Below are 12101 nucleotides of genomic sequence, written 5' to 3'. Positions count from 1 at the left end.
AAGAGGCCACTGTCCTGCAAGCTGTGCCCAACCAGTCCACATTTTATGTGTACATATAACATTTCAAATGATGTTGGAAGACAGACTACTACAATAGGTTAATAGATTTACATACTAAAAAATTCTTAGCAGTCCAGGGACAGTAATTCTTTACCAGGTCTTTTCAGAAGCTAAATTGATTTTTCATTTTGAACTTTTGCTCTAAAAACATGAGAACAATAAGAGCACTGAATTATTTAATTTTGTTAAGTAAGTTTCTGAAGCTTCTGTAACTAACAACTTTTTATCTTTCTTTATGTGTGTGTGTGTGTGTGTGTGTGTGTACATAAACACATGCACTTTTGGATACACACACACATTCTCCCGTGATATGGCAATGACTGAAAGCGTGGAAGTTACTCCCTTCCCAACCTTTGAGACCGCAAGTATTTAACAAGTCCAAGTCACTATTTAGTGTCTAATACCCCCTTGTGGCTGCAAACACACACACCAGATATAACTTCCCCCCCCCCCCCCCCCCAGCAAAAGCAATTAATTAGAAGGAACAACAAAAAAAAAAGTATGAATCTTGTACAGAAATGAGCCACATTCATAAATAACAGATGGGAAGTGGAACAACTAATTTTAAAGGACAGCCTGTGTTGAAGAGGAAGGATGAAGAAAACCAAATTATAAAAAAGGCAATACAGAAAATAACTGACAGAAGAATTGGAGAGCTAGAATTTCAGTGTTTTGCAACACAAAAATTATTATTCTTCACAAGTTATTTTCAAAAATCTGGAATTGCAACCTGTGTTACATGGAAAGACCAAAAAGTTGGCTACCACAAACTAAAAATGTAAGCAACCTATCTCTCTGAAGTAGAGGACTGCCTGAAGCGCTACTGCCCTCAGAAAAACTTACCAGAATAAGTGGCAGCAGCACTGGCACCTCTTGGGTTCACATCCTGTTATCATAACCACTGTGAACACTGAGTGTAACCACACAGGTGGTATCTTTATTTCACAAGATTAAAGATACAGTACAAAATGAATCTGTACATCTTTCTATTAACAGAATTTGTTTACACAATTATATTACATTTGACCAGCCTTTATACTGATTTTAAATACAAAATAAATTTACAAAACTCCTACAAGACCCTTTAAAGAACTGCAGCTGATAAAAACAAAGGGTTCCCCCCAATAGTCGCTATTTGCCATATGCATTTGCAGTAGTTCAAATCAAACTAAATCTTTTCAGTTTAATATTCTCTGAAACAAAAATAGAATTTCAGTCCATTGTTGCCTATGTAAAAAGAAAGCAACTTGCAAAGGTGAGTGTGATCCCCCTTTATAGGCCAAAACTAGCATATAATAGGTGGAAATTAGATAATGCATAGTCTTAAAAAGTCCTTTCACAAGCCACATTTTAATGTTCTTCTCCAAAAAGAATAACATTTGATAGCTTCTGTGTTAGTTTGCCTTTTTTTTTTTTTTTTTTTTTTTTTTGTAGGAGCAGCTGACTTATGGAAGATGACTAAAAAGTGAGTAAAACTGTCTCATAAGAGTTTCATGAGGATGTTTGTATCAAAGGTCTTACCTTCTATTACAGTGTCCCATTACATTTATGTTGTGATGGACCATATAAAGCAAGGAAAGTTATTTCAACAGACAGCTCTGGGGCAAGTTTCAACAGACTGATGTACTAGAATCCTGTTTTCTCAACAATTCAGCACTTCTTTCAACCAGCAAGAACAGACAGTGTCTTTGATTAATGATCTGAGACGCAGAATAATGTGTCCCTCCATGTTTTCCCAGTTTTCCTACATACAGAAATCCCACCACCAACGCTTACTGCTCTGTAGTTCCATTCTCTGTGCATGGAAAGAAGAGCATATGTCTGGAAAGGTCAAATAGGCAGGCTCTGGCCTATGTTACTACACACAAAGAATACAACTTTTCCATTCAAACCATGCTCAACACACCCAGAAAGGCTTCTCTTAAACCAAGTTTGCATTCTAAAGTACTCCTGCATATAAACTGTAAGACAAATCTGTGCGCTACCAAAAGGGAAAAGTACTTCACTGCAGTAAACAGAGCAGTCCAGCTCCTTTAGGAAAAATATGCTTGATTAACTGAGTGCACAAGATACATATTGCTAGTAAGAGTTAAATATACCTCCCTCAAAACGCAAGTTTCAGAACAGAGTAGCAAGGGATTGTCACAAAAACTTAAGTCATGGTGTAGATAACTGATTTAGAAAGTTTATTCATTTCTTTAATCCCTGAGTTAACTCACCATTACTTATGGTAAGTACCTTTTTTCTTCTACCACTGCATTCAAATGAATGTCATCTGAAAAAGTCAGTGGTAGTAATTTGGTGGAAGGGAAAAAAGCAGGAGAAAGACTTCCTTATTGCTCCTTCAAAAAGCAGTTCTTTAAAGTGAAATAACTTGCTAACATCAATCATTTTCTTCTGCTGATTTCTTGGGATGTAAAAATGCATCAGATTCAGTGAAAGTCATCTATGAGACTGTCACATAGCAGCAGTGATGAGAGATTCTCATGCAAATAGGACAGAGCTTCTAGAATTTAGTTCTAATAGAAAAATCAAAACATTTTAATTATGCAGTAATAAAACTGTTAAACATCCTAAGAGACCAATACCAATCAACCAATGGTATTTAACTGAAAAACATTTTCCATATAATCCTCAATTTATTCATGCCAAGCTAAAAAGAGCTATTAAGTGACAGCAGCAAAAATACTTCAGAGGGAGCGTTCAAAAGTCACAGATATCTTAAAAATGCAGCTGGGGAGTGCTGTACATTTTAGACATGACATAAAAATTCAATACTGTCCCATCTGCTAATGATGACTAAGACTTAACAAGATATTCTTCTACCACATGCTGCAAACCTCCACACTAACACGAAAGATTTGTCTCACATAACCACCATAAGCATTTTGAAGTACTGAGTTCTACCTAGTACCTTTAATACTAGCCATCCTTGACATTTCCATTTACAAAAGAATGCATTGCTTATCTTCCATCCCAAACTACAAATCTAATGTGCAGCTGTCTCCTTACAAACATACCAAGTATGAAATCATATCAAAATCTCAATTCTAAATAAAGTGTATTGATATGTTGTTGCCAATCTGCTGGAAAAATATTTGCATGAGAGGAAGCCCTTAACCCTTTAAACATAACAGCTTTTGTCAGAAAGCAGCTAAAGCCTCCTCTCTTGTATTTCATTCAGCTTTGAGACTACTTTCCAGAGGGTTTAATGCTAGTACAGAAGCAAATATTTAACTGCCATTGGTAAAGAGGAACAGAACAGACACTTCTACACTTCGTGCTTCTAAACTACTCTGCAACTGCTTCCCACCCCTAATCCCGGAAATTATAGTTCATTGGAAATCATTAAGTGAAGATTCCTCTTGCAATCTTAAATCATCAGTCCACAGGTCATGTTCTTTACACAAATTAAAAGGCCTTTACACTGACCTGGTGGTATCAAGAAGCCATAAACCACTAGTCTTCTTTCTCTTTGGATTTTCTTGTTACAAAGGGTCCTCAAGATGGCTCAGCCAGAGACATTTTTCTCATGTATATGAGGTACAAAAGAGGTTGGCAACCGATGTAGCTTTGGAGTAGCATCACTGGTATAAAGCCCATGCCCTTTTGTAGAGAGTATGCATTTTTGTGGCCTTTTTTGTAGATGCACTAAGCAGACACATGCATGAGATACACACATTTCTTTCTTGCAGTGCAAATCACTAACAGGATTGTTGAAAATTAAATAGAGAACTTCCAACTCTAAAACCAAAAAAAGAGTCAGCTAACTCACTGAGATTTCTCACTCTGTCCTTTCTTCAGTGTCAATAATAATACTGGTACTTTCTGTAATCTAGACTCAGCCTCTTCATAAGGGTAAATTTATATGTCTTAGGAACACTATCGATTTGGGTTTATGTCATAAAATATCTCAAAGTACAAAGGTTCCTGAAAAGTTTTAGAAGTATGTGAGATCTGGGCACTGTAGGGACAGTTTTCAACTGATAAACTTTACTAATCTGTCCCAATCCAACTCATGGACTACATACTGTCTGCTGAGAACTGTCTAGTCTAAGGGGAAAGGAGGAAAATACTCAAAAAAGCACAAATGGAGAGTGGCATGTTTGCTGGCTTAGATTATTGATAAACTCTGCAAAACTATGTTAAACCATCCAAGATAGCATAAGAGACCAAACTGCAAGAAATACTTAAAAGTAATGAAATAAGGACTACAGAAATACTTGGGATGTAGATCAGAATATAAGTTCATGACAGCTTCAGTCTTTTTAGAGTTTGAATGTAGTTCAGCTTCTTGGACTTAAATAGGCCATAAAATTATTTATTGTTATTACTTTTATAAAGGGCAACTGCTATCAAGCAGGCAAAAATCTTCCACTGCTAGCCTTCTGTCTCTTGGGAGATGAAAAGGACTCTGAATAAAGAGGAACTAGATACAGCAGGCAACATTTTTGTAGTAGCACTCTTGTGTTTCCACAAAAAAAGCCATAGTGTTATTCCATTGGCACTGAAATAACATTCAAATCAGTTTCAAAATAATTTTCTTATCCCTGAAAAAAGGCATCACTCTAAGCAGCTTTCAAACTTTTTTTTTTTTTAACTTTTTTGCGCCTCTTTTGGGGGAGGGACTGTTGATCCGAAGTCCTAAATCACAATGAAAATTGTTCCTTTTGGAAAAATCCAGTTCTTTCACTGAGGCTTTTGTTGCTATTGCGGTGGTTGATGCTCTGGTGGTGGTTCTTGTTGAGGCACAGCTGGCCGCAGTCCTGCTGGTCTGGGAATCGCTTGGTGCTGCCTTTGTCTGTAAGCTATAATTGTTCCCAGAAGCAAGGCGATGATAGTCATAAGGTAGAGGTCCCACTCAGGCCCCAATAGCTGGTCCATATCAATATGTGAGAATACCTCCCTCATCTAAGAAAGAAGAAGTCCACATCATCATGTCAAAGAACACGAATGGGAAGCAATTAAATTTGACTTGTAACATTTTTCAGGTACAAGCCCCAGTTTTAAAATTTCAGTAGCTCTTTTCATCTCCGAAACAACAGTACCACAGTGACATTCTTAACTTCCAGGAACTCAAACACCAGTAAGACTAAGAGGCATGCTATATAGGATGAGCTATTCTATTTTCTGTTCTAGAGATAAAAGTTTTCAATATGTAGCTTTGTGGTTTTGACGTGAATGACACTCCATTAAGACCCAGGGCACTTGTGTGGTACAATGCTGAGATTTGCGGAGGTAAGGTACAGAGACATTAAAGTGACTTATTGCTAGTTTTGACTGAAGTGCCTCTTTATCAGACTCCATTTGCATAACCATTAGCCACACACTTTATGCTTCACTATTATATCTGATTATACTACAAAGTCACTACCAATTTAAATCTGCATCAGCAGACTTGGAAAAAACTTGGAAAAGCTGTGTTCTGCATACTAGCTTTGTAAGTGCTACATGAGTCTCAAGACTACATTTTGTCAAACTTAGCTGAATTGCCTGAAACTGAATTTGTTCTAAATGGCAATAACTTCCATAATATTTGAATTTATTAAGTAATCCAAAAAGGCAGTAAGATGGCAGACTACTGAAAAATATTTCAGACACTATATGGAAAGAATTTGATGAATACCTTCATCAAAGGCAAATACTTTTTTCCAGGGCCATCACTCAGTAAAAAACTCTGCACAATAGCTAAAGTATATGATACAAACAACGTTTTTTCCCTCGTAGAGATCAAACAGAACTCTTGTGAGGTTGTTGAATATAAAATAGCTGTATATAAAATAGCAAGAGTATTAGGGGTACAAAAAAGTGTTTCTCTTTTCCTGAACAGCAATTACGTCATTTAAATCTGCTTAACTTTGACAGCACATGGTCATAGGGAAGAATAGTCAAACAAGTTTTGGGAAATTCTCTTCAAGGAGAGAGCAGCACAGAAGAGAACCGCTGTGCACGTTTCAGTTTCACACAACTACACAAATAAGACATAGGAATATCAGCTTCAGTAACTTTCTTAATATCTGACAACACAAACCACATCTATCTGAAGTTTACAGAAGGCTCGAGTAAGACTTTTACTTAAGTAAGATTACAACTGAAGCTTTTTTCAAAAATGGAAAACACATTTGCTGTTTTCTGTTAATTCTGCATTACTTACGTTGATTTCTCGTACATACTGCAAGGAATAAATCACTCCAAGTTTGCAAAGTGCTAGGAAGACTGGAACCTGAGCATCTGGGCTTGCTTCAGCTGCCATGTCATAAAATCGCTTTGCAAGATGAATATCCTAAAGTTAAGAAAATTCAAAGCTCAGTTTTGAAGAACTTGAAAAATTACCTGCATAGTGCAGCCTCTAACTGTTCTGCACAAACACACAAATTACTTCTTATCCAAAATGCACATAACTTGCATTAGTGAGGACAGTAAAAGCATGAGGACAAACAGAGCAACTTTAGGAAGAGCTTAAATTAGTGTTCTCTTCTGGGGCAGTTGAAACAAGGTGGTGACTGTAACAAGAACAGAGGATACATGTATCTGAAAAGTTTAAGACTCTGTGTTTGTTTGTTGTTTTTTTTTTGCCTCTGCTTCAGATACATACTATGCAATGTTAGGATACCTGGATACAAACTGTCTATGTTCACCCAATGCTGTGAAGTACAGACCTGAGTAAGACTTATCTCTGAAAGTGTTCGAAGTTGGACACAAAGTAAGAGAAATCTCCAGGACTTGATGCCATACGTTTATTTTATAATTTTATCCTGATTGTGATTATCATAAAGATTTTCTGCTCATTGATACGGGAAAGCTTAGTTCCATAACACTTGTGGAAATAATAGTATGAAAATGGACACATTATGTGAATATGATGTAGTAATTCACATTTAGTATTTTAATTCAATAGAACAACTCATTGGGCCTGTTCTGACCTTTTGCCAAGAATTTAGGGGAAAAGAAGCAAAAATTGGTCTTTTAACAGACCAACAGAATAATTAAAAGGTGCATATCTAGACAAAAGCCAAAGGTTGAAGCTCACTGAAAATAAGGAAAACTAAGTAATTTCTTACACTTTCAGGTCAAGTCACTACTAAATTTGTACATGAATTATATGAATTCATCATACCTTAAGGTAAAGCAGGCTGTTCAAAATCAGTATGCAATGCTAATTACATTATTTTGAAACATACAGAAACATGTTGCTCTGGATTGCATAAGTTAATTAACTCTTGCAATACACCATAGGCTTCCTAGGAGAACAGATACACTGTCTTTAGACAATGTAATTTGCCTGACTTGAAAAACCAGAGTTAATAATTGTTGGTGGTGCTTATGGTTTGGTACCTTGTTTTCAAAATGTCATGAAACAGGAAACAATTTAACCAGTGTTTCCGAGGAAGAGAAAAATTTTCCGCTAAAATATTTTTAGGCTGGAGTTGATTTGCATTCATTTCACTACACTTCAAAGTCTTGAAAGCATTACTCAGGCATATGGCACTCTTTTTGCCAATATTTACAATTTTGGGCTAGTGTTTTTCCCCTGTCTACACACCATTTCCTCACATAGTTACATGTGAAGTGGATATACTTGTTCATTTCCCATGGGTGAATGTATTGGGAGACATATTAACTCCCACTAGGTGGTTATAAAGTAACCAAAGCGTAGTAGGGGTTAGGGACTTAATCTAATATTAGTAAATGTACTCTAATGAAGCAGACTATCAGGGTACATCTCACTCACCTGCTTGATGCCCAATCCCTTCTCATGCATGTAGCCCAGATTAAACATTGCTTGAGCACTGTGCTGCTGTTCTGATGCCAGTCGATAGTGAATAAATGCAGTTTCATAGTCAACATCAGTACCAAACCCATAAAAATGGTAATCTCCAAGTTTAATTCTTGCAACAGTATATCCTATAAATCAAGAAACAACAAAATAAAATAGCTAAGCAAAGAAACACTTTTTGTTTCCTATGAAGATGCAATAGGGGCTTTAGTATAGCTTTCCACAGTTTGCACAGTTTATCTTTCCCCCTTCTCACATAAACAGCTCTTTTTTTAAAAACTGGATTTAGCTAAACAAAACACAACCAATTTCTCTTTGCAGATAAGACCTTTTCCTAGCAATGCTGCCAACATTTTTATTGCCAATAAGTGGTAGCAGCTGAAAAGCCATAATGTTGTTCATAGTCATAGTCACTTACTACAGAAAAAATTTTTGTTTGCTACGTGACCATTAAAGGCTTCAACTTTTTAAAACAGAAACACTGAAAACTTTAAACACAATGCCTCATCATCATTTCATAATTGAACACTTAACCATTCCATCCTCTCAGTTTCTTAACTTCCTGCTAAAAGCTATGAAACTCTGAAAATTAGGCTCCATTTGCATAATACACTTAATCTCTGCCATGAAAAACTAGTAGACAGACATCAGTGTAGATGAACCCACATGAAAGCTAGAGACCTCAAGCTCTTTAAATAATTTAGTTCAGTTTTGCTTACTTTAGGATAGGATCACAAGCACCAGAGTTTAAACTTGTGTTGCTTGGACATCAAGACTGCATTCTTCATTACTGAGCTTTGCTTACTTTGAATAGGAAACTGCACTTCTTAGAAATGATGACAAGTAACAAAGTACTCTTTAGGATTTTGCATCTCTCTTTCCAAGCAGGTATTTCTAGAAAAGTCAGTGTAAACATTCCTAATGCTGTTTTACACTGCTCCATAATTCCACATGGCTAAAGAAACACACAGTATATTTGTGTTTTAGTTCTTTTAATCCTCAGAATCACAGAAAAGCTCTGACCTGCAAACATATTGCAACGACACTATAGCTGACAATGGAGCAAGAACATCAACTACACCATGTGGAATACAACTTTTGTTGAACAGGAGGTAAGCTTTTCCTCCTTCCATGTTTCATAAAAACCCATGACATCAGACATTAACGGCTATACTCAAGGCACTCTGCCCATCACACTCCCCCCACCACAGACTGTTAGTGCTGGGATCGAGGCCCCTTTGCAGCGGATGGGTGCCCTGCCTGACTCCCTGCTCATGCCACTCTCCCACAGCCAGACAAGCTTTCCTTACTGGTTTGACTCAGGGTTTCCCAGAGCAGAGTCTCAGATGCCTGAATCCTTTAAACAATTTAATAAGGGCACGGTAACACAAAAAGTAGAGTTGGTGCATCCAGAAGGAACCCTGAATAAAGTAATCCCTGAGCCTTTATACCCTCACAGTCTGGGGTCATGTTTTCTGCTGTGCCTCTGCTGTGTCAGGTCCCCTGCCTGGTGCCATAGGATCCTGTGCCCTTTGTTGGCCCATTGCCTCAGGCTCCTGTCCCCTAGAGCTCAATTTGCAGCTTGAACTGCAGCCGTACACTGAGCTACCTGCACTGAACGTATTCCTCAACATAAAAATAAATTGATTGGAATTGTGAGGTATAAGCATACCTTGAGAAGCTGCTCTATTCCAGTGAAGCAAAGCTCGAGGATAGGTTTCATTTTCTCCTACTATGCTAGCTTCTTCTAGAGAAGAAATAATTCAGTTAAATAGAATCATAGTATATGAACACACAACCACAAAATAACTCCCATGCTTATAATTCAGTCTCCTGAAATCAATCAAAAACTTGAAGCAATGTGTGTTAGAGCAGAAACAAGATTCATCTGAAACTTATAAAAACACCTTTCATTCATATGGCCTTTCCATTTATCTGCCCACACAATAGATAGAAACAAAAGATATAATTTCATCTATGGGTTACCATGTGTCTCTCCCATTCCTGCTGATACATACTTGAGGAATGACAGAAGATGTAAGTCTCAAGAGCACATAATTTGGACTTTGACAAAGGTGCACTGAAACACAAGTCTAAAGTATAACCTGTTTTAGTTTGGCCATCTAAAACCCAGGACTAGTGAGTAAAACAAAGGCTCAAACTCATTACCCAACCAGAAACTGCATGCTTTACACAGCAGTGCTTCTGCTACTTCAAAAGTTGTCCACGTCCTAATTTGAAGGTTCCTGAACTATTAGAGTTCAGACAGTTCAAAGGATTTGTAACATTAACTTCTACTGTAATTACGGTTTTAGCTGTACTATGTCACAGTTGACATACAGATTTTCTGTATAAAGTGTAGTAAATAATTTTAAATCAATCTCCAATTGAGATGCAGATATATCCGAGTAATGACAATCAGAGTTTTAACCCAGAGAAAAATGTCATTTCTTTGCAGGAATGCACTCCCAGTCAAGACTGTCATTACTGTAGCTTATCTAAAGATGATTCCCTCAGGCAGCTTTGAAAAACATTACCTGAAAATTAAGATGTTAGGTTAGTGTATCAGCCACCATGTAAAGCTGGTAATGATACCTAGATTTGATACTGAGAAAGTTTAAAATACTGGGTTTTGCAGTTGCTAGACAGAACTGTCACTTGTATTTCCACTGTTTCTCTATGACTTCAAACTCTAATAAACCAAGTTCTGAACACCTAGTTCCAGTTAGAGACATGGGACAAGTTTTTTTCAAATCTAACAGAGCGAACTGTCCAGCTCTTTATCCCTGGTACACGGGCTGTATAAGTAAAATTACAAAAAGAGGAAGTGCTGAAAAAAGATTTAAGTGAAAGAACAAAGGACACTGAGACTTGTATGCATAGTGCAGGCCAAAGGTAAACCTAATGCAATTCCTACTTTTAAGGCTGTGTTTAGGAAGTGTAGGGAAGAAAACTTGCACTGTGCAAGTTTCTAAAGATTCTCTACCTATGCCATTTTAAAATCCCTAAGTCAGAAATTAGGTGTATTGTAACTTATAGGCCAGAAAGTCATCCTTAGAGGTGAAAATGAAAACCTGACTGCTTTCCAGTGTAAAGAGCAGGAAAAAAGACAAGTTTCACTGAAGTTCTAACTGAACAAGAGCTATGTAATTGCATCTTCAAGCATTCTAGCATTCTACTAAATGGTCTACTGCAGGCCAACTCCAAAAAAATCTTTACAGTACAAAAACAGATCCTTACTCTGATCAAGTATGAAAGCAGCATTGCTTTGAGCAACTTCGTAGCCTTGTTCTGCCAGAAGAAGATACTGAACCACCGCAGAATTTGAGTCACCATCTTTATAGCTGTTGTAGGCAGTCATCAGTCTTTCAGACCAACGCCCCCGTTCACATACATTCTTAAACAACTGCAGAGGAAAAAGGAAGGAGGAGAACACTGGTTGTCAGAAACTTCAAAAATTTAGATTTTGCAAGAAGTAAACCTTTAACATTCTGATGCCTATTCAAAATATTTACATTTCACAGGAAAAACGTGATAGATGAACTCAACTGCTTCAGACAGGCCTACTTTAAGGTACAAGTTACTAAGCAAATACATACCAGGATTCAGATGCTTACTCAGAATTATTCTTTAATATCTTACCTTTTTTGTTACACTTCAATTCAGGTCTAAATGAAGAATCTGGTACTTATAAAATACTGATGCTTGCTTTGTATTACATTCTTTTGATTTTCTTTGAAGTTAACAAAGCAAATACACATCTGACAGATCAACATAAATAAAAACTTTTCTCACGAAATACAAAGGAGTATGCTAATGTGTCACTTTCCCTCAGTCAAGGCTTAGCCTTGACTCTGCAGTCACTGGTGGAATTTAGCTAAGACAAATGTCCTATATAAACTGATGTGGTTATAGCCAATCTTTTGCAAATCAGTATTATTTGACCTTTATAAATGGATGACCTTACCTCAACAGCAGTATGGCAGGATCGCATCACTCCAGTGCCAGTAGCATGCATCTGAGCCAGGTTATAAAAAGCCAGAATGTGGCCACCCTGGGAGGCCAAGTTAAAATATTTCAAAGCTTGTTTATAGTCTTTCTTGACTCCAATGCCATCTAAGAGAAAGAATATGTCATTGTTATTTATTCCTCTTGAAAAGCAGAGTTGTATGAAATACAGTACTTACTCTTTAAAATTACTCAAGAAAAGCATTGTGAAAGTCTTAGGCAAAGGCAGAAGGAATACAAATTCAATGCAGTATGT

At 37.0% G+C, this 12101-nt stretch overlaps 1 protein-coding gene across 1 annotated transcript in view; it reads right to left on the bottom strand.

The window, feature by feature from the left end:
* Positions 1-977: 977 nt before the first annotated feature.
* Positions 978-12101, bottom strand: part of SEL1L (SEL1L, ERAD E3 ligase adaptor subunit) — a 35248-nt gene continuing 24124 nt past the window's right edge. The window contains exons 16-21 of the mRNA XM_027907632.1: positions 11805-12019; positions 11078-11243; positions 9510-9584; positions 7793-7965; positions 6215-6343; positions 978-4971 (exon numbers count right to left, since the gene is read on the bottom strand). Of these exons, the coding sequence (XP_027763433.1) occupies positions 4768-4971; positions 6215-6343; positions 7793-7965; positions 9510-9584; positions 11078-11243; positions 11805-12019 (962 nt within the window). The 3' untranslated portion in view covers positions 978-4767. The remainder of the gene's footprint in view (positions 4972-6214; positions 6344-7792; positions 7966-9509; positions 9585-11077; positions 11244-11804; positions 12020-12101) is intronic.

Source organism: Empidonax traillii, unplaced genomic scaffold, assembly GCF_003031625.1.
Source record: "Empidonax traillii isolate 1590-97213 ecotype Southwest subspecies unplaced genomic scaffold, ASM303162v1 scaffold1505:size161719, whole genome shotgun sequence".
NCBI lineage: Eukaryota > Metazoa > Chordata > Aves > Passeriformes > Tyrannidae > Empidonax > Empidonax traillii.
The sequence above is the reverse complement of the archived record's forward strand: the minus strand, read 5'-3'. Positions and strand labels throughout refer to the sequence as shown.